This window comes from Mercenaria mercenaria, chromosome 7 (genome assembly GCF_021730395.1).
Source record: "Mercenaria mercenaria strain notata chromosome 7, MADL_Memer_1, whole genome shotgun sequence".
In the NCBI taxonomy this organism is placed as follows: Eukaryota; Metazoa; Mollusca; class Bivalvia; order Venerida; family Veneridae; genus Mercenaria; species Mercenaria mercenaria.
Window position 1 is genome coordinate 6239157 of NC_069367.1, and position 22624 is coordinate 6261780.

The 22624-nt window shown below is 34.4% G+C and overlaps 1 protein-coding gene across 3 annotated transcripts in view; it reads right to left on the bottom strand.

Moving 5' to 3' along the window:
* Positions 1–22624, bottom strand: part of LOC123565757 (carbohydrate sulfotransferase 15-like) — a 245009-nt gene that overhangs the window by 10032 nt on the left and 212353 nt on the right. The window contains exons 2-5 of one of the 3 annotated variants that reach the window (XM_053547440.1): positions 19431–19494; positions 4529–4712; positions 3808–4018; positions 1150–1266 (exon numbers count right to left, since the gene is read on the bottom strand). In XM_053547440.1, the coding sequence (XP_053403415.1) occupies positions 1150–1266; positions 3808–4018; positions 4529–4711 (511 nt within the window). In that variant the 5' untranslated portion in view covers position 4712; positions 19431–19494. Of the gene's footprint in view, positions 1–1149; positions 1267–3807; positions 4019–4528; positions 4713–19430; positions 19495–21262; positions 21351–22624 lie in introns of those variants that run through there. The other 2 variants (XM_053547442.1, XM_053547441.1) reach the window with 2 other exon arrangements.

A 22624-nucleotide genomic window follows, 5' to 3' on the forward strand; every position in this document is an offset into this window, starting at 1 on the left:
TGATACGTTGTTTACTGATTCCTGTCAGAACTTGACTTGGAATTAATAAAATACAACTGCATATCCTCATGTTATATGTATACATTAACTGAGTAAAAAAAATACAGGTATATGTCTGTGTCTGTCTGCCTGTTGGTCTGTTTGTCTGTATGTCTGACTTTCAGACTCATACATGCTTCCTTAATATACCATACAAAAATGTTTCCTTTTCATTACAATTTTGTGTTTCCGATCATTTTAACTGCATATACAACAATAATATAAAATCAGATATTGTTATAACATTTCCATATTTTCATAAATTTATATACCTAATGTGATATGCGGTATATTATCTCAGAAGGTCATGAATGTTTCTTAGGAAGTTCGACCTAATTGATATAGCTCTAATAGAAACTGTGGGTTGGCTCGAACTACTGAGTGCCTTAACCAATTTCTAAGGGCTCAGCGAGATCTAACGAACGAAGTTAGACAGTATCTGTGTAATAGAATTCAGCTTAAGACATTACTGGGCGGCGTGAGGGGTGTAGAATATTCTATTACCTCTTATGAACAGACTCAATCAAACTGAACCTGTTATCATTTGGCTTGGTTGCTTTATACGACGCCAAGGATTTTCTTATGTGCGCACAACAAACAGGATTAAATTCCTTAGAGGTGTTTTTGCCAATTACCGTTCCAAGGTGGTGCACCACTGTGTTCTTTCATGTGTTTGTTTTGTCCTTGGGTGAATTATTTGTGCGTGCATGCGTACGTGCGTGTGTTTGTGCTAAGATCTGCACGTCCACGTACTGTGGATTGGGATTTGGGGGTGCTGCGTTTTTTAAAACTTATCCTCTTCCTTTGTGTTGACTTTTTCATTCATTTCTTATACAATATATATTTATTAGAAAAATGCACGTCTTCTGTCAATGCAGTCAACTTCTGTATTGAAAACAAAGAATAACGTCAGTAATATTTATTAAGATTTCCAATAGTTCTTTACGGAATAACATGTTCTCGCGAATTTTCTTAAAATCAGTGAATACAAAAATAATGTCAAACAACACAACTTGTCCTGGGCCATCTAAAATCAGTTGTTTTTTTCTGAACAAACACGAAAAATTAGGTACACGAAAGCAATGTCATTATGCAGAGTTATATGTTTACCTGTTATTTTGTAATGATATCCATTTTCAGTGGCGCTCTCTCTAATGTCAGGCCCTCTGAAGAAATCTGTAAATTGTTCGAATGTTTTCAGTGGAACAAACTCGCCATTCGATTTACCTGAAATAAAATTTAAGGAAGCATCCATAGTAATATGTGGTTCCTTTTGACCAAGTATATTATGGATGTTCACCATAACTTTGAGCAATAAAAGGTGGGAGAGGGGTATATAAACTTAAAGTAGAATCATCGTGAACATCTTTAATCGTAAGTAAACATAATGCTACTATTATTCTGTGTTATCATATGTTGTTCAGACTCGCGAAATATAAATAAATATGATTTTTATCTTGATTTCTCCTTACCTTGATTTATATTTCTTGGAAACATTTTCATGTACCAAATAAAACAAATGAAACTTATCATTAGGCCAACCACCTGCCCAACCAGAGATATTTTTCATAATTCTTATAATATATTTACCAAATTTCTTACACATTAAGGCAAAAGTGTTATAAATAACATACTGAAATTTTAACAAACTCAAATAGTTCAAAGTCATTTTACTACATATACCCATTTAAATGAAAGTAATCCGGCAATATACAATACAAAATACACAATACGGATATCTTTACTACCTGTTCATATTTACTTGTGAAAACAACCCGTATTTTTGACAGAATTTATATACGTATATAATATAATACGGTTATTATAACAGTAGCACGATCTTGGATGCTGTATTCGGCTCGAATGGATTTTGCCAGATCAGATCTCACAGCCGCGCATGCGCCGAGTGTGATCCGTCTTTGCAAAATCCACGAGAGCCGAATACAACATCCCAGACTGAGCTACTGTTGTAATCATCGGACCCTTTCATTATATACCTCCTCGAACGAAATCTTAAATGTCTGCTAATGTTAAAATGAAATGAGTGGAGTTTTTGTGTGCGCTATTTATATAACTGTGTCAGCTAATGCATATTTAATTAAAGTAGTCCGGCAACATACAGTACGGGAGGTACAATACGGGAATTTTGCGCGCCTCGTGAGACCTGATCTGGCAAAACCCCATCGAGCCGAATACAACATTCCAGATCGAGCTACTGTTATGATTACCCTATTTCTAAATACCTATATGAATTCCCTATTTCTAAATACCTATATGAATTCTGTAAGAAGATCGGCTTGTATTTCCCAATTAAATATAAACAGGCAGAAAAAAGTCCATATTGTACCTTCCGTATTATATGCTGCCAAAACATTGTGAAGATTTCGTTCAATAACGCTTGCGCACCTCGTGAGATCCGATCTGGCAAAAATCCACTCGAGCCGAATACAGCATCCCAGATCGAGCTACTGATATAATCACCCTAATTTATTATTCAACTTTACAATATTACACACTATATAAGATCAACTGCAAACATCATATGAAACAGACAGAGCTAATACAAAACATAACTGAGCCAATATGACAAAAACAGGGCCAATACGAGAAAAACAGGGCCAATACGGAATTCAAGCATTTTGATTGGTTCAAAAGAGAGGGCCAATACGGACAAGTCACTTCCGTTAGATTTTTAAATGACGCCATTTTGTTTTACATCAGAGTTATAGATTACATTTTTTTCACATTTTGACAAATAATCATCTAACATGTTTATGTAATAACTAAGTATGACCGAGTGTTTCCTGTCGGACATTCTGGCAGTTGTCAATGAAAATAATGAGAAAACACGGAAACTCAGATTAATTAAAAGGATGAGGCTTATCTTTAACAGACATTTTGATAGTGTGGACTATTTGTGAAATGATAAATAGCGACTCAAATGCAGGAAAGTGGATGAATAAATTGGCGAACAAGAGTGTCAGTTGTGAACTGCAAACAATTTCGGATAAGAATTAAACGAGGCATGAGAGTGTATAATTTGTGCTTGGTTGGTTCTGTTATCTTGATCAACACATATGTGTACAATTTTGTGTCTCGTTGCCTGCAGCCTAAAAGGAAATGACTTTTAAAGAAGTTTTTATCACAGTTCAAATGCTAAGATAACTCACTAAAGAAAATAAATAGGAATTCAAAAAAATAAGGTAAGTTCTACTTACTCTTGATTATGTCACATCAAAAATATCTCTCAAAATTATTCTCAAGTACCTACTTACAACTCATTCTGTTTTACCGTCTTAATGATTATGATTTCTAAAATCAGTCTAAACAACTTGTCAAGTTTTTTCACCTGAACGCGCATAGCTGCAATAAGGTAACTCACAGAGTTCTTATACTGTTACCGCCAACAGTCGAAAGTTGAATAATAATATTATCATTAATCAAGCAATTTCATATTGGCCTAGTTATTTGTCCTCGGGCAGTCGTATTGGCCAGAACCCTACGGCCTAGGGCCAATACGACAACCCTTGGACAAATAACAAGGCCAATATGAAATTGCTTGATTAATAACATTATAGTATTAGTCAAATACAAATAGTTACTGACGTATTGTTTCTATATGCATTAAGTGGTTAATCAAGTTTTGCAAACGTTAATCATATAAGCCATGATCGTTCTTGGCTTACATAACTCATCCATGATCTTATTTGCAAATATTCGTGAATTTAAACTTGAAGACCAATAAAATAATTTAAATTACAAACGTACGCAGGCGTAATCTTGATCTTGACCAATAGTAAGTCTCTTTTTGAAAGAATCCCGTGTTTGGTAGTATGTCTGGGTGTAAATTTATCCGTTGGAAGAAATCTGTAGTGCCGCATTTAGCATTACCAATCAGGTGAAAATACGGCAGGCAACGAAATGTTTCTTTATACATCCAACATGGGTTTTTATACTGTTTAAAAAATTGTGGAGGTTCCTGAAAAAGAATTTATAATATTTATTTTCCTGGCAGTATGTATGATTGTTTATCTTGAGCACGTTTATCAATTTCCATAATTGTTCATCTACAAAACTAAAGAGAATATTTAGGTTAATATTTACCAGAATCGTAAAGATTTGTACTAGTGATAGAAGGAAGACTTCTTTATGAAAGAAACATGATTCTGTCAAAGAGATAATAGGTAATTTGAAGTACAAGAACGTCACAAAGCAACATCTTAACAGAAAAATACTTCTTGAAACTTCTTGAAATGATTTATTTTACAGGACTTGCAATGCTGTCTTAGCTGAGTATACCGCAATTTGCTTTCTCTATACAATAACTCATGAGGGCCTCAGTCTCTGGTATTATGGCGGATGATCACTAACTGTTTCACTAGCAGATATATGCCTTTTGTTCGATCCTCACTATTATGGAAGTTTGTTTAGTATAACGACATAAGTTACGAACATCAACACACATACATATTTCTCAACCTAAACTTACCATACAGAGAAGATCTTCTACGCCGGTTTTCCTTCTAGGTTTAGTACATGGGTCAGGCATAGAAACAAAAGATGTATAAACCATGTTGTTGGATCTTAAATACTGTAACAGCAGCAGCGAGACTCCAGTGATACCGATCCCACATTTAATTTTCCATGTTTGTAGGGTTGACAACCGCATCATTCTAAGAAATAGTGCAATTAATGTTATTGTTTCGCTGTCTGTACGCTAAACGTTATTAATACTGCCATGTGCGGCGAGAGAGGAAAGTATCCACCACTATATTGCATAATATGCTAACATATAAAAATTAGTTAAAACTTACACGCTATGGCATAAAATCATTTGAACCATGCCATGGGAAAACCAACATAGTGGGTTTGCGACCAGCATGGATCCAGACCAGCCTGCGCATCCGCGCAGTCTGGTCAGGATCCATGCTGTTCGCTTTCAAAGCCTATTGCAATTAGAGAATCTGTTAGCGAACAGCATGGATCCTGACCAGACTGCGCGGATGCGCAGGCTGGTCTGGATCCATGCTGGTCGCAAACCCACTATGTTGGTTTTCTCATGACGCGGCTCATTTCAACTTCGCATCTTCTTATTACAAGCTTCACATTAAGATTTTCAGTAAGAAAAACCTCAAACGAACGAGAAGTGGATATGTTACAAACCACTAGTTGTTAATACAATGTATATCATACATTACAAACCATTCATGTGATGTTAAGACAATGTATACCGTACAAAACAACCCATTTGATTTTAAGATAATGTAGATCATACATTACACATAAGCACAAATAACTCCAGTTCTAGTGTAAAATGAGTACATGTATAGATCTACTGGTCAGTCTCTTTCTACAGGTATCTAGTATTGATGATAGCATTGTAATTAAGAATAACTAATCGATATCTTCTGCAAAACTTCATGAATTAATGACTTTCCATATCCAGCGGGTAAAATTACTAATGTATCTCCATCAATTATTTTTCTAAATGTTCTAAATATGAAACTGTACTGTGCGTTTCTTTCTTTATTAATGCAAAACAATGCATATTTGGTTTCTGTAGGTTATAGATACTCAGTGAATGTAGTTGATATAGAATTATATACAACGCTTTAGGCTTTACTTAGTGTAACATAGTAATGTTGTTATACTGTACATAGTTATACTGCAAAATCAATTAATTGAATAGTCAATTAACTTTTTAATATATCATGGCTTAAATAAATTTTGACCTCTGAATACATTATTCATCATACTATTGACATTTATTCCACTAGTGATTCATACTGGTAAATATTGAATCATGTTATTGATGAAATAATAACAGGGTATGTGATAAATTGTTACTTTTGATATCAATGTAAGAACGTGCGCATAAACAAAACATTTTCTAAAATCATAACATAACTTGTAAATCCCTTGCTTGAATATCCTTTAAAGTACTTGTAGTGTGCATTTTAATAGTTCAGAAGTTTAATATTTTTGACACTGAATTTTCTCTAAAGTCGTAAAAAGTAAGTTAGGTTTTTATGTGTTTTTATTTCTATTTCGAAATCATACAAGTCATTGTTATTCCTGTCATATACTTATTGTGTTGAATTCACTTTCTATATAGAATGTCAGTTATTCTCTACCAAATAGTTTCCTTAAATTTGAATGTCTTTGTCTTCAGATTCTTTGATCCTCTCTGTCGTCTTGGATTTCTAACGTCTTTCCACATTGAAAGTGATGTGAATTCCCTGTCCACAGTTTCATTCCAGTCCAGTATGGCCATTGTAATACGCCGCTCATATTCGACATTGACAAATGCTATCCATTGGTCATGGAATATGATGCAGGCATTAGGATCAGACACTGTTGAAGGATTCAACGTAATGTGTATCAATACAATGCACATAGTCCTCTGGTGATTTATATACCTGCAAACTCTGGATCTCTTTCGTTAGCAAACTTTCAGCAACAGAGTCCTTGATTATATCAACTTTGATGGTGCATACTTTGGATCCATTCTACATCTGGAGGTTAGGTGGCAGCTTTCATGTATATATATTGCCCAACATTGTTTTTAGATTTTTCACGATCCTTTGCAATTTTTCATTACATAGTACACATGAGTTTTAACTGAAGCGGCTTTATCAGAGACCTCATGGTGCTAGGTTTTGCCATGCATTTTTTTTGTCCTTGTCCAGTCGGCTTGATTACTATGGTTACACCTTTGGCTGCATGCTTAGTGTCATTGGCATTGTCAACAGTTTTCCGTTCCTGACGAAGATACTTATTTGCGTAGGCATTTCTATCATATCAATAGATATGAACAGAAACATCGCCACTGTCAAAATCTTAAGACAACCATTTTACTCCTACGGGCTCGTGTTCGTCATTTTCAGTGACAGTGGCGACCCCAACAACTTTATGCGTCATATCCCCAATGGCAATAATATCAGACTGATTATCGGGTTTTTTTTTTTCCATCTAGTTGCAGGGTAAGGGTTAAGAACGTTTGTATTTTTTTTTTTTTTTACTTTATGTAAAGACTGGTAGCCATTTCTAATTTTTTTGTGGAAAAGTATATTTCTGAACTCTAGTTTTTTGTAGATCTAAATAAATGTTCTTAAAATAATATTTATTTGTTTGGATTAAGCATCGGAATTTAGAGCACGGCTAATCGTGGCGATAACACCAAACTTCAAAGGAAAATGCCGCAGTCATGCGATAATGAACAGTTATTTCTTTTATATATATAGGTAGCAACTACACATTTTTTATATGTCTATATGATTATGATATGAAACCGGTAGGTAGACAGAAATACAGATAGAAGAAACCCATTGGATGTTTTTCTTTTTTATTTATTATATACTTGTCCAGGAGTAACTTTTAATATTTTCTATCATATATATATATATATATATATATATATATAAAGTGCTGCCCTACGGCTCATTGAATTGTTAGCCGGTAGCCATGTTGTAGCACTAATTTTGTGCAATGAAATATACCGAACATAGTTACATATCATTTGCTTTTTGTGATTTTTCCGCTGCGATTTTCCTGGTGCTTTGTAGTAAGGATATGCCGGACATAATAAATTGATAAAACAGAAAGTCTATATGCCTTTGATAATTGTTGTTTATGTGGTACAGATGTTATGTACCATTTATTTAAAAAATTCACTTTGTTGTTTTACTGGAAGTACAGGCTGCTAATAGGAAATAGAAAAATCGGAAACTCCCCAGGTCGCTCAACACGACTAAAAAGAAAATTTTGCAGGCTCGGTTTGATTGAGCCTGTTCATGGACGGTAGTGGAAATGCATGCTACCGTCCACGCCCTCTAGCCCCGGGTTGAGCAGAACTCAACATTTACATATGCTACAAGTACAAAAATTAATTTAGAAACATCCGCAGAAACTGGAATACATTAGCCTTATATGATTTCATCGAAGGAAATGCGCATGTGCCTTTCTTTATTGTTTGTCACGGTGGCATTTGAATATCTACAAAAGGCCATGAAAAGTTAGTCACTAAAATGGCATTGCATTGTACAAAATGACTTGGGCTCGATTGACAAAAGTCTTGTTCTACTTTTGCTTTCGGCAAATCATGCAAACTTATTTGTAAATGACACACACTGTGTCTATAAGTTGATTTATAGCTGATACTTGTTACTTGTTTATGAGACTCTTTTAGAAGAATGATTGTCATTTAAGGAGGGTCCTTATTATTTTTATAACAGCTTTTATACAAGATTATAACAAATGAGGAATTCAACACCCCGAGTGAGGTTCGAACCCATATCGATGAGGGGCAAGTGATTTGATGTCAGCAACCTGCTTTAGTAGAAAAGGGAACCAACTATTTGTTAGAGCAAGTACTCATGTTTTTGTTGTTGAATATGTTCGAATTTGGACCTGTCAACAAGCTCCATAAATAGCACCAATCAAAGGACACTTCTGCTAGGGTATAGATAAATAGGCAGATGACAATGAAGTCATTCTGTATCCAGCAATTGATGTAAACTCATCGAGGATTCAACTTATAATTTAACCCAGTACCTTAAATGAGCTATTGCAGCTACACTGACGGGGCAGATAAATTACATAAAAGAAGACTTGAGACTAAAGAAGAGTTAAGAGCAATACTGTAACTAGGTTTCAAGCTTTAAGGCCAGCGCATAGAAATTAAACCTTTGCGGGATAGACGATTGCAAATACAGGCTGAACATCCGTAAACTGAGACAGGGACGTTTGGTTTGGTAATCTTCTGAGTCAGTAAAAGAGTTCCAAATTACAGACGATATCGGTAAAGTACAGCCAGGTCATTTGGGTCATACCTATATGGTGGTTTAATACTTTATGTTATATCATATAAGCACTGAACATCTAAGAGTCAGGGCAATCATATTGAGTTGCAGCTTCAAGTAAGAGAATATCGGTTGAACATCTATGTGAACAGACTCGTATGTTGTCGATTCAAAGACATTGTCTGACGGGAACGTCAACAAAAGAACCAGTCAAATATTGCATCCCCAGCCTATAGAAGTTTGAGCTGACTATAATTTTTGGAGATTGTTACTTTGAAACATTGAGTGATTTTTGCCTGAACCCTGAAGTTATCTAGCTCCTAACTGAAATCATTTATGAATAATTGGTACACAAATCATTCAGGGGAGATAGCCAGAGAAAAGTTTTATGTATGAGGTATATGGTCTCACCAGCCCTACGTTTTAGACATAGTCACCTTAGTGATTGGACCCATTACAATGTTCAACATACTAAAGGCGTAGGCATTTTCCTGGATCATATAACTCGTATCCTGACATATATGATATTGATATACATACGCTGTGTGGAAGTGTTGTTATGGTATAGGTTTATGTGCTTTTGCACATCATATTTTATTAAAATGTTATCAATTATTGTTCTTGTTAAAGGTTATTACACTTGATAGCTTTATAAAATTCACATATTTCCAATGACTGCAGCAGACAACAGAACCTATTTTAAATGTCTGTAACTTACATTTCCTTGTAGAATATTGACAATATTGACCACAAATAAGAAAGAAACAAGAGCCATTTTTGATGCAGGAAAATATTTTCAGTCAAACACACATTTGTTTAAACTGCAAAATCAGCTGAACAGTGAGACCCTTAAATTGTAGAGGTGGTGCATGGTCTTAGTATGCATGACAAATTCTGTCGTGTTATTATTTCATTTTAAAATGCTACCCACATGTCAAGCATAGAGCTGTCATTTCAGCAAAAATTGAAAAGAAAATAAGGAAAATAGCTCTACAGAGCAAAAAAAACAACTGAAGACTATATGAATCCGCCATTTTGCGATTTCCATTTTTTCGCGCCATTTGCCTATTTAGTGTCTTTATGTCTATAAGAAAAACCCCTTTCTCCAACATTGTGACAGTTTCATTTGAAATGTACAAACAACCCAAATGCATGCAAAATAATCCACAAGGGTTTAGTTTGATACCAGCAGTGTCTAAGGTTTTATGGGAATTTTAGTTACGTATGACAACTCCACACTGGTTATTCGGGTACCTACTCGAGTGAGCGATACCGCCCTCGTGTGATTTATATACATGTAGGTTGTATAGGGTATATAAAAACAATGCCAACGTATGACACATATTTAAGCATGTTGAACATTTTAAAGACAGAATCGTCCGAGGAAATGCATTAATTCGCACTGGTGAAAATATCAGTCCTCAATAATATTGATATGACTACAAAATTTAAAGAAATGTAACGAAATTCATGTAATTTGACGTTTTGAGACGTATTTTTCTTTGTTCGAAGTTTAGATAACTGAATTTGCCACTCTCCTTGGTAAAACTATGCATACTCAACTACAAAACGAATGGATCGTGTACCTGCAAGTTATTTTTGTTGATAAAATTTCAATTATATGCATCCTGTCGCTGTTTTTGATGATACCTCTGGCGATGGATGAAAATAAACAATGATACCTACCCGTTTGCACATGGGTACCGTCCTCGTTATGTCAATGAACATTTATAAAACTCCCCGCAGCGATTACTTCCGCAATACGGTACACTTAAATGAACACAGTTAAAGGTAATCGCTTTGAGGATCTGGAAATAAGAACTGGAAATGTGAAACCCGACCTTTAGTAGATCTATTTGATTAGAATGTTAACTTTAAAAATGTAAAGAAGTGAGTTAGCAGTATTTCACCAATATCAAATCTTCCCTCACCCCACCCTCTATTCTACACATTCTATCATTTTGCCTACTTGGAGTTTTCTTTTTCTCCTTCAGTCTCATTATGAAAGCGACCAAACTTGTCGTCGCACCGTGCAAAAGTGCTTCTGTTAAGACCTTCTTTTTCTTCCTGAAAGGGAAATCGGACCCTGTCTCTGGGCATGTATTCGTATAGGGAGAGTCTGCGGCTTCATAAATCTGCCTTTTATCGTATCTTGTAATTATAAGTGCATCCTCCATTAAGTTCGTGCTAATTATGCGACTTATTTACAAGTGCATACAATATACACTACTGTATAAGTGTCTTACAGGTGACTAACTGAAGAAAAAGAAGCAGATATGGAAGTCTGGTTATCAGATCCAATCTCTTTTTAATTAATGTTTGTTCACACACTCCTCACAGCTGTTGTAAACGTTAAATGTACGTCAAGGGAGGAAATCTGTGAGATTCAAGATTTCAAGATTTTATTTATAACTGAACCCATACGGGCATCAGTATTATAATAACAACAAATTTAACAAAACAAACACTTAAAGGGCCTACATAAAATAAAACAGTAGTTTTACGGTCATAATAGATCTGATACAAATATTTTGTAAGCTAAAAGATAAAAGACGGTGTACATTTAGAATTAACCAGTGTTTTAACTGGCCAGCAAATAACTGCCAGTGACAAAAACCTATTCCTCCCAAAAAATTTTAAATATTTTCTGTACAAACAATGCTAACTTAAAAAGAAGAGTACTATCATTACTATGAAATAAACGTTGAAATGAAATTACATTTGACTGTTGAAAGTCATTTGGTATATATTTTACTCTGTCTAAATTTAAGTACGGACATTCTATAATGTAATGAAATTCATCTCCTAAAGATGTATCATTACACAGATAACAAGTCCTGTTCTTGAGCTCAATATTCAAAAATATCCCTCTTTCAACTTGTAACAAATTGTTCCTACATCGGAAATGACACATGGATATTGCGAGATTTGTTGTTAAAACTTTAAAATAATTTTCAAACTCAAAGGTTGTTATAAATATTCTGTAACACAAACATTTTCTGGAAATTTGCAAAGTTTTTTTTTCATTCCAAGATTGAATAAACTGGCCTTCAACCTCTGTTGTAGTCAGTAAAATCATAGTCCCAACAAATATTATGTTTAATCTCTTTGACTCATTTGTGTCTTCAATATTATCATATTCAAGCGAAATTTGGGGTTTGGCAAGTGCTGGGTGTATTGAACGGATTCATCGGAAATTTATAAAATGGACACTAAATGCCAAAATGAGCACGAGTAATATACGTGTATATGGAAAATCGGGTCGGTACCCGTTAATTATAGACCGTAAAATTAGAATAATTAAATATTTTCTTAAACTCCACAACAGAAGAGACAATTGTATCCTAAATAGTTTGTTGGGTAGCATGTTATTATTAACAGAACAAGAAATCGATAACTGGACATTGCAAGTGAGAAATTTATTGAACTCAACAGGTTTTGGTGAAGTTTGGTACTTCCCTACATCTGTGAAGGTTGAATTGTTTATACCTGTTCTAAAACAGAGGCTAAAAGACATGTATATATCGGAATGGCGAGATAGTATGAATGTATATCCATCTCTTTATTTGTACAAAGAAATCAAACAGACATTTGAAATCTCCGAATATTTACTTGTATTAAATAATTTAAATTACAGGCGGGCAATAGCAAAAATTCGCTTAGGATCGCACGATTTACTGATTGAGAAATCCAGATATGGCAACGAAGCAGTGCCAAGAGAACAAAGGAAATGTGTCCTCTGTGACCTCAATGACATTGAGGACGAATTTCACTTTATCATAAAATGCAAATTATACAGTGATCTAAGGAGGATTTACATTAATACTTACTACTATAGACATCCGAGTGTTATGAAATTCATTGAATTACTAAAGTCAAAAAATAAAAGTGTCCTTATTAAATTAGCTGTGTTTATCATTAAAGCGTTTAAACTGAGACAGTTTCAGTTTCGAGAGAATGTACAGTAACTCTCACCTTTACCTGTATTATTATGTGGATTCTCGCTTTTGTGCTTTTTGTGCTTGTTGTGCTTTTGCTGTTTGTTTATTTGTGTATGTACTATGTTTTGTTTTGAATTCCATGAAAATGTATGAATTGTCTATGTATTACTTATGCCATGCAGTATAATTGTTAAAGTATATGTCGATAAGCTGTTATATGCTTAAGACTAATAAATAAATGTTCTGTTCTGTTAATATTGCGGAAATACACTGGTGAAAATACTGATTGATTCAACCAGTATTCAGCAAATCCAAGTTGTTCTAAAAGTTCTTTTACATATGAAATCCAAGAACAATAATTTACATTTTCTGATGGAGTCTCTGCATGAACCTGTAAAGTATACAGTTTGTCTTTTTTTGTTTACCATTAATAATTGTACACCAGTAGTTCAATATTCTATTTCTAATTATAACATCTATTGGTAAGACACCAAGCTCGCCAAAAAAAACAACATGACATTAGGTGTTGACTTTTTTAACCTTCAGTACATTTTAAAAAAAATTTAAGTTGAAAACTTTTAACAATGCTAACATCACCACAACCCAATACCTCTGATCCATACAATAATATTGGTTGAACCACAGACTCAAATAAACGTAATTGTAAATCAATACTAAGCTGCAACTTCCTACATTTTTTCAACAGAGCATACACATTTTTTCTAGCTTGGTCAACCAAATACATTTTAGTTTTATTGAAGTAACCATTGTTGTTAAATTAAATTCCTAGAAAACTGAAGTCATCTACTACTTCAAGTGCCGCAGTATTATAATAAAAGGTAGCCTTATTTCGCATTTTTACACGTAAAAAAAAATAACAACCTCAGTTTTATTGGAATGAACTGTAAGTTTCCAAATATAACAATATTATGACATAACATTTAATGCAGTTAGTAAATCATTTTCAGATTCTGCAAATAACACTGTATCATCTGCATAAAGTAACAAAAATAACTTGAAAACATTTCTGAAATATCATCATTTTGCAGGTCCTTTACATTGTTTGATAATTCCACTAGTCCTGAAAAAAAATAGGCATACGTGAAACTAAATCATTCAAGAAAACAGAAAATAAGATCGGTGATAAATTTTCACCTTGGCGTACACCAGTTGAGCTATAATGAAGAAATTTGGCTTTATCATATATTGTATATTTAGCCTCAAAGACTTTGTCATCAATGTTATGCTGAAGCAATTCATTCCATAAACACATACGATCGGCAGAATCAAACGCTTTCCTGTAATCTACAAAGGCACAATACAGAGGCACAGTATAAGAGCAGATTGGTTTGTATATACTTTAACTTACTCCCCTTAGATTCATAATCACCATTTGCAATACAGAATTAGCAACAGACGATAAGACAGGTAAGATGATATTTTGTTAAAGTTTAAGTATCAGACGAACTGTAATAACTTTGAAATGATGTACAAAATGTTAGCCAGAGCAAACATAGGGTGGATCCAGTTCACAAAAATTTCTCGTCGTTTTTTTTTTTTTTTTTTTTTTTCATTTCCCATCCTTTTAGCTCTGATTTTCAACATTCTGATGACAAAAAATTCCTCGATGCTTGAATTGTTCGACAAACCTGCAAACCTACTAAACTTCATGTCCTCTTTACCTATCTTATCAAGCGCGTAGCTACCTTTACGCAAATACGCAGCTGCGTAGTGAAAATCTGGCAACCATACACAATTAATTGGCTAGGGTCATGCAACGGAGATGGCTTCATACACTATCATTGCTTACTTCATATTGTGTTTGAAGTACAGTAAACTCCAGTTTTAGCGAACTCATCGGGACAAGCAAGTGCGTTTTCGTTATAACCTGAGTTTGTAATAAAAATAAAGCGAACCTGTTTCTTATAGACATTATTTGTATAGCAAACTGATTTATATGATAAGTTGATTTAACGTGCATTGAAATTCACCAATTGTCTTTGTAGTTTTATAACAATTTAGGTACAGTTATGCAATTTATCTCATAATCCTACTATCTGATTGCTTTAAGTCTTATTTTGTAATAATCCTGACCATGTGAAATATTACAATCATACGCTGTCTAGGAGGAAATTTCTATAACAAAATTATAATACAGTGTTAACAATTAATAAAATGTTGGTTGAGAAATCGGAAAAAATTACATTTTCAAGGCTAAAAGCTGTTGAATATGACTTTTTGTATAACACTGCAGACGTAATTTGTCTCGCATAATATTATCTTGAGCTGAGCGCGAAACTATTGTAACGGTATATAAAAAAAAAGATCTAATAGCTTCACGCTCAGCCTTTGATATCATAGATATATATTATAATTGTACTTAAGTGTATGAAATTATCAACTATTATTCCATAGAAAATAAAATTAAATAGAAATCCATTCATTAAACCTAGTTAAATCTTACGCTATTGACACCGGCACAAGTCATACGATATTACAGTATTTGACAACCAATTCACAGTGAGATAAATATGCTCTTTCTATATAATTGGTGATTTAATATTTTCAGTGCGTATTACGTAACTAAATTATATGTATAATATTTCGAAAGACCTTAAACAACTTTTTTAAAATCATCAAAACAAGATTTCAGTGTAATACTTGGTTTTAGATGTCGTTTAGATAATGTTATAGCAACAATCCCGCTACGTTTAAATACTTGTTTTATGATTCAATATTGTTGGTACGAAATCTGCCCAATGCTAATGTTAAAACCTGAAATTTTCATAGTTTCGCACTTCGCCGTTGTGATCTCGCGCTTCGTCTTTCACGCTTTTCTGTCATGGGAAGGCGATACCCGAAGCGCGAGATCAAAATGACAAAGCACGAAATGGAGTTTTTTTTTTTTTTTTTTTTTTTTTTTCTCGAAATTTTTCGCTTCACCACCGTGATGTTTAGCTTCACCATCGTGATTTCGCACTTCACGCTTCACAATACGGAAAGTGTTATCAGCGCGAAATCACGATGGCTTCACAGCTCGCCAGTGAAAGAGATGCATGAAGCGCTAAGCGCAAGATCACGATGGCAAACTGCAAAATAATTTAAAAGGAGTAAGAAACATTTTGCAGAATACTGTTTTAGTTGAAGAAAAGATAATAATACATTTTAACGAAGTTGACATAATGCAGAAATATTTTCCCTATGCAAGGCATCAGTTTCTTATTTGGTACATTTGTAACAATATCATGAAACTTAGCATGTCTTTGTTGGCTAGTATTCAGTTTGGAGTTATGGCAAAATTCCTTTTAACAACTCTCGAACATAAACTTATACACACATCTCTTGTTATCCAATCATTATGATGTTTTGAAAGTGTGTTACCACCAACCATCTGTTTTGAATACTGCACACATATAACATGGATCAATGAACCACAAATTGCACGTGCAATATTACACGCATACCTAGTAAAATCATACATTTTATATCAAAGATTAAGAACGAATAAGGTTTTCGTGTTTAGCTTCAAGTACACGCCAAAATGCACCATTTGCGGTTCTCGAATAAAAAATATCTTGGGGAGGATACCAAGACCTCTACGCATTACCTCTGCGTACTATGAAGAATGCCCTAGCTACGCGCTTGTTAATAGAACATCACTTTTTCCAACACCTATTTTTCATGAAACTTCTATCATAACTTAAAGAGAGGGAGTGTAATAGTTCCTAGCAAAATGTCAGTCAGTTGTGGTTTGCTACCCTAAAATATGATCACGTCCTCACAATAAACCCCTACTTTCGGTTTCGATCCGCAAAACTTGCAGTGTGGAGTGTAGGCCTATAAACATAAACCATCTCATTTCATGCATCAGGCCCGGATCCAGGGCCCGGCCGAGGGGGCCCTTGCCTCCCCAGTTGGCCGAGAAGTGACATACTCATCAAAGATGCACCCTACTATTTTGGCAAAGGAATAATTATTTCTCAAAATTTAGACCCAGAAATATACCAGAGGCCACCATTTCATACCTGTATTTCAAAATTTTCCAGGGGAGAGCCCCCTGACCCCCCCAGTCAAGAGGAAAGTATCGTACCCCTCCAATACAAAATTTAGACCTAAAATACACCAGAGGACACCATTTTCTGCCTGTATTTCAAAAATTTCCAGGAGTCCCCCTGACCCGCCCCCTGACCCCGGGATCCCTGCCTAACGTCTAACATGGGCAAAGGCACCCCCTCCAATACCTTGCAGTGTTGCACCTCGGCAGTGATGTCTTCGTTCAAGACTGGTGCCCCCCCCCCCCCCCCCCCCCCCCCCCCCCCCCCCCCCCCACACACACCCCCCGTCAAAAATTTCTGAATCCGGCCCTGTGCACGAGTGCATGATGTATTCTTGCAGTAAAATGTGTGATTAAAGCACTTGTTCCATACGAATTTTCGAAAAACAAAACATGGAGAAATAAGAAACTGTTTACTACTGGCTTCTTTCAACTACTCTTGACGAAGCACATTTTCGACCGAATTACTGGCTTTATTCTTCAAAACGAAGCTTAGAAACATGGGTCGATCGCAATAAAATATTTGACAAAAATCATAGAATTTCTGAACAAGTTTAATTTTGTTTTTGCTATGAACATTTTATACCCCGTAACAACTTAAATAACAAGACAACATGTACGGAAGCAATATTAAATTGAAAATACACATAAGAATGTGTGTATGTAGATGGATCTTGATACTAAGTTGATAGGGAATTTGAAGCGATGTGAGAAGTTTTTCTCCGGATCGGCTGCTTCCAGTAGCTGGAGGGCATAAAAGACCAAAGTTTTATCTTTATCTTGACTGGTCATTGCATGTTATCGCTAAATTAGAAAATGGGTCTGCCCCAATGTAATGCTCATTTCATAAACGAGGACGGTATCCGCTCGACTGACAGAAACAACGAGGATGGTACCATGATACCTCGTCAGAGGTATCTTTTTTTTCTACACACTGTCTTCGAAAAAATCGATCTAATTTTACTGTGAATCCAGGTTTTGTGAAATGAAAGTAACGGCTAACACATAGAATGACTGCTTTTCATTTTCCTAACAAAAATTTCCTCATATAATCCGAAATAATACCATCAATCGTGAAAATATATACCATCGCCTTAAAATATCTTCATTTTCGCAGTAAAAAACGTTTTTTTTTTTTTTCACAGTTATTCAGATTATATTAGATAGATATTTGACATGGATATAGTTAAGGTATGATCTTACACATTCAATACTAAAACGTTTCAAATCTTCAGTTAAATACGGAATAATAACTTGTTAAAGGTGTGAATTTCCTGTTCACCAACATGTACATAAATCACACGAGGGCGGTATCGCTCACACGAGTAGATACCCGAATAACCAGTGTGAACTCGTCAAATGTTGGCAAAAATAGCTGTCACAATATAATTTTCAATCAGTTATCATAACTGTGGCCTACTTTTGCGCTGTTTTGTAATTTTCCACTCTGATCTGCAAATTACACATTTAAACTGTTAAACATGTTCAGTTGTACCTCTAACTATGAGAAAACAGTAATCTTTAGGCTACCAATATGCAGTTTTTGGGAGAGAAAAATACTGTACACCCAAAACATAAAAATGTGATATTTTTGCGTTGTATCATTATTTAACGCAAAATTGCAATAAATTTGTCATTTTCTATCAAACTCGAATCAAAGAAGACCATTCCCATCTGGCCAGATTTCATTGTTTACCATTGTTCCCTTGTATGTTACTGCACACTAAATAGCTGTTCTTCCTTATTCTATATAAAATTTCCAATGGCTGCATTTTCTTGAAGAATATTGTCAGTGCTGAATGAAAATCAGAAGAAAAGCGGGGGTAATGTTTGATGCAAGAAAAATATTTTCAGTCAAACCATTTTAGAGCCATTTTCCTATTTAGTGTCTGTATCCCTAAATGATCTTGTGGCGGTTTCGGAAAAAAAATGTATGCATCTTCTATGATGCTGGTCATTTTTCCTTTCACACTTTTTGAAGTTTTTGAAATACTTAAACGGTTTTTCGGAATAATGAGAATTTAATGGCGGCCATCTTGGATTTTGGCGGTTATCTTGGATTTTTTGAAAATAATATTGAGCTTGAATTTTTTTGTATTATAATTCTATACTACCATGCAAAATTTCGCTTTCTTTATAAAAACATTGAAATTATTATGGGTTGATTTCAGACCGTTGAAATTAAATTGTTTACTTTTTTACCCCCCAAAATGCATTTTGCACCATGACAGTTTTCTATACTTTTAGTATGTTGTTACATCCTGTACAATGCTTACAAAAATCAATTCTTTGCGAGTTTTTCCCCCTATTTTCATAAAAGGTCTTTACTAATGAGCCAATGAGATAAACTGCACCATTTTCGGTTCCACTTGTGTAGCTAAAGCTAGATTGATTTGCATGTGTCCGTCTGTTCTAATTTGTGATGTGTATATCTCGGTATCTAGAGACATCAAATATCACAGATTTGCTCTGCAGCATTTTAAGCTGTTTTTTCTTCTTTATATTAGGGGGAAAAGGGTTTCGCTCAGCCATACTTATTACCCTTGATTTAGATAAAATATGCGTTAAGGATCGAAATAATTGTGTCGCACGTACCTCAAAAGTAGTTGACCCTTATTGATGTTGTTCAATGCGTGAAGTTACGCACCTTGAGTTCCATCTGGGGGAGAAAGAATCAAATATTTTCTTTTCAATTTTTAATGATATTTTGTAGTATCCATAATACCTCCACATCTCTCTCCTGACTCTCACTCCAACCAAATGTAGCTTTAATGTTTATTTCATCAAACAGACGAAGTTCTCTACAAACTTGCATTAACCATGTTACATTATCATACATGTTATACCTTTGTAAAAGTTTTCTACGTTTACTAAATACCTGCAATTACAATAGTTACGTACAACATGGTGTTATGCTGAAGACTCTTTTCTTATTTTTGTCTTGCGACAATCTTATAAGAGTACTTTGTGTGTAGCCATAAAAACCAGAGAGTAAAAATCCAGACCAGTATGCTAAAGGAAAGTTGACGAGGACTTCTCGAACGTGTTTGCAACTACATCCCTTCACCATTCTTACTAAAACACGTATTAATTAATCAAAACCAGGAACAAAAAGAAAACAAAGACAAACATCAAACACCTTAGCTAGAAAACAAAGACAAATATCAAACACCTTAGCTAGATCTGACAACTCGGCTAAAAGTAGTCTTACATAATATCGGGATAGTTAGCGCTATTACATCAACAACGTACCAAAGTATGTTTCTTACATAGTTTTAACACAATTTAATGAAAGGTGTGGGAAAAACAAGCTTAGCCTTACTTTACTCCAAATTTTTCGTCATATAAATTCCGTAATTCGGCTCAACTTGTCATGGTAAAGTCAAAATATTCAGAATAAATCAGAGACAAATCATTTACTTGTACTTAAGTTAAAATGTCATAACAGTTATTAATGCAAGCCGAGCTTGGATGAGTTTACTGCCTTTGCAGTCTTAAACATTTCTTCAGTAAAATAAGTCCTAGTACGTTACAACACACTTCCATAAGCAAATAATATTAAAATATATATGTAACACGTGTGATGTATTTATTTATTTTTTATGACGATGACAGGAGGATCGTTTTTTGAAATTCTAAAAATCTGTCTAATTTCACTTTTATGACATTTGACAGATTTGTTGATGTCGATATAACTCATGGCATAATCCATTTGTATATGTTAGTTTTGTGTTCATATTATTTTTTATGTGTCTAATAACAAATACAATAAAACACTGTTAAACTAAACTGTACTATGACATCCCAGCGGGCATGCGACGTCGACACGACGTCGGTTCTAAGTTGTTATTAGGTCGCGACGTCGACAACCAAAATGCCAACAATTATAATTCTAAATTCAACAAAGTTATCACTAGAGAAATTGGAATCAAAGGAAGTTTCACATAAAAGTCCTGATTTAGAAAACTTCGATATCGACGCTTAATTAAAGCTTCTAGAAGAAAACCATTATGAAAAATAGGTTGTATATAATTACACGTTGGAAACCCGACGTTGAACCGACGTCGGGTGTCGACGTTGTTTCGACGTCGGGGTTCCAACGTCTAAAAATCTTAAATTTTCAACAAAAACACAACGTCGAATCGACGTCCGTATCCGACGTCGTATCAACGTCGTTACGACGTCGAATGCCACTGGGATTAATGTAAGATCCATTGATTAAAATCAGGCAAAGTGACAATTTTAAGCTTTTTTCAATTTAATCAAGAAATTTAGACAATTTAAATAGATCCTGTTACCACATTTGGTGTTCTTTGCACTAACATATACTATCAATATGTATTTAGCAGTAGCAAGTTGAAATTGTAAAACACAGAAAGTATCAAATCTTATCTAAGTTTGTGATAAAGACAACTTTTATCACTTACCCATAGTTCTTGCTTCAGGAGTGTTTTATTCCAAACATATAGAGCTTTGATCAGACAGTCCACAACTTCCTTAAAATTCACAATTTATGTTTACTGCTGAATTGTAAAACTCACCAATCGGCGTGCATTTACGCGATAGTCAAACCTCTTTTCTGTAATATTGACACTTTGTTGCAAACAGATACAGTCAATGAAATTTAATATTTTACATTTCAGAACGGTTATAAAAGCTATTGAAAATAAAACAAACGATTTTACATGCGCAAATAGTAACCTCTTCTGTTTTCATTTGATGCGCTTGTTCTAATATTTACGTTCTAGGAGGCTGTGTATGTGCCGCCGTGTGGTTACGGTCGCTCACATCAAATCACTTGCAGCTCATCGCTGTGGGTTCGAAACTAAACCTGGCTAAGGGTGTAGAATTCATTCATGTAGAAAGCCATCGAATTTGCTCACGTAATGTCTGTGGCTCTATTCAAGTCCTTACCTGGGCCTTGAAATACAGTCCCTGGCTCGCGGAATTTGCTTTTTCCGCGTTACCACCGGCACAAATATTTACCCTGAGTGGAAAATCGCGATGATTTTTCTCATTGAACCATTATTTAAGACTGTGATAAATCGCGATGATTTTATAGATAAGGTGTCCACGGCGACCCGCGATGAAAAAACTCAACGGGTCGCGCTGAATCGCGATGGAACGCGGCAAATCACCGGCAGTCACCGCGAAATCCAGGTAAGGCTGGCTACCGGGCATATTTATACGCTTACCGAATGATTTTACGAATTATTTGCAGTCGGGTTTATTGCAAATGGCTAAATAACTAATGAATGTATCTCAAACGTTTTAAAGTTTTAATTTTATCAAATACACTTGTAATATCTTAGATGCAATAATATTTAAAATGATAATTTTACATTGATCATTAAAACGTTGACTATAATAGGAATTAAAATAAAGATGCAACGTTAATTCAAAATAAGTTTATTTCCCTTTAATTATATTGCTCCTAAACTTGGTATATAAAAGTAGTATTTTATTTATTTTCATATAAGTATACAGAACGGACTACGATGTTAATTAAACATATGACACATTACGAATTAATAAAATTTATTCAGTAGTTTATCTGGACGTAACATTTAATAGATTCTTATTTATACTAATTTAACTAATTTTGAATAATTGTTAATTAAATACTATATCAAGTTTAATTTGAACTCAATTTAATCTTTACATTGGTAACATATAAGATCAAGTTTATAAAATATATAGTGTATGAGTCATTATTGTTGATGATAATTTAAAATAAAATACTTCAAATGTTTAACATATATAACATAAGGAACAAAAATGCTCATTTC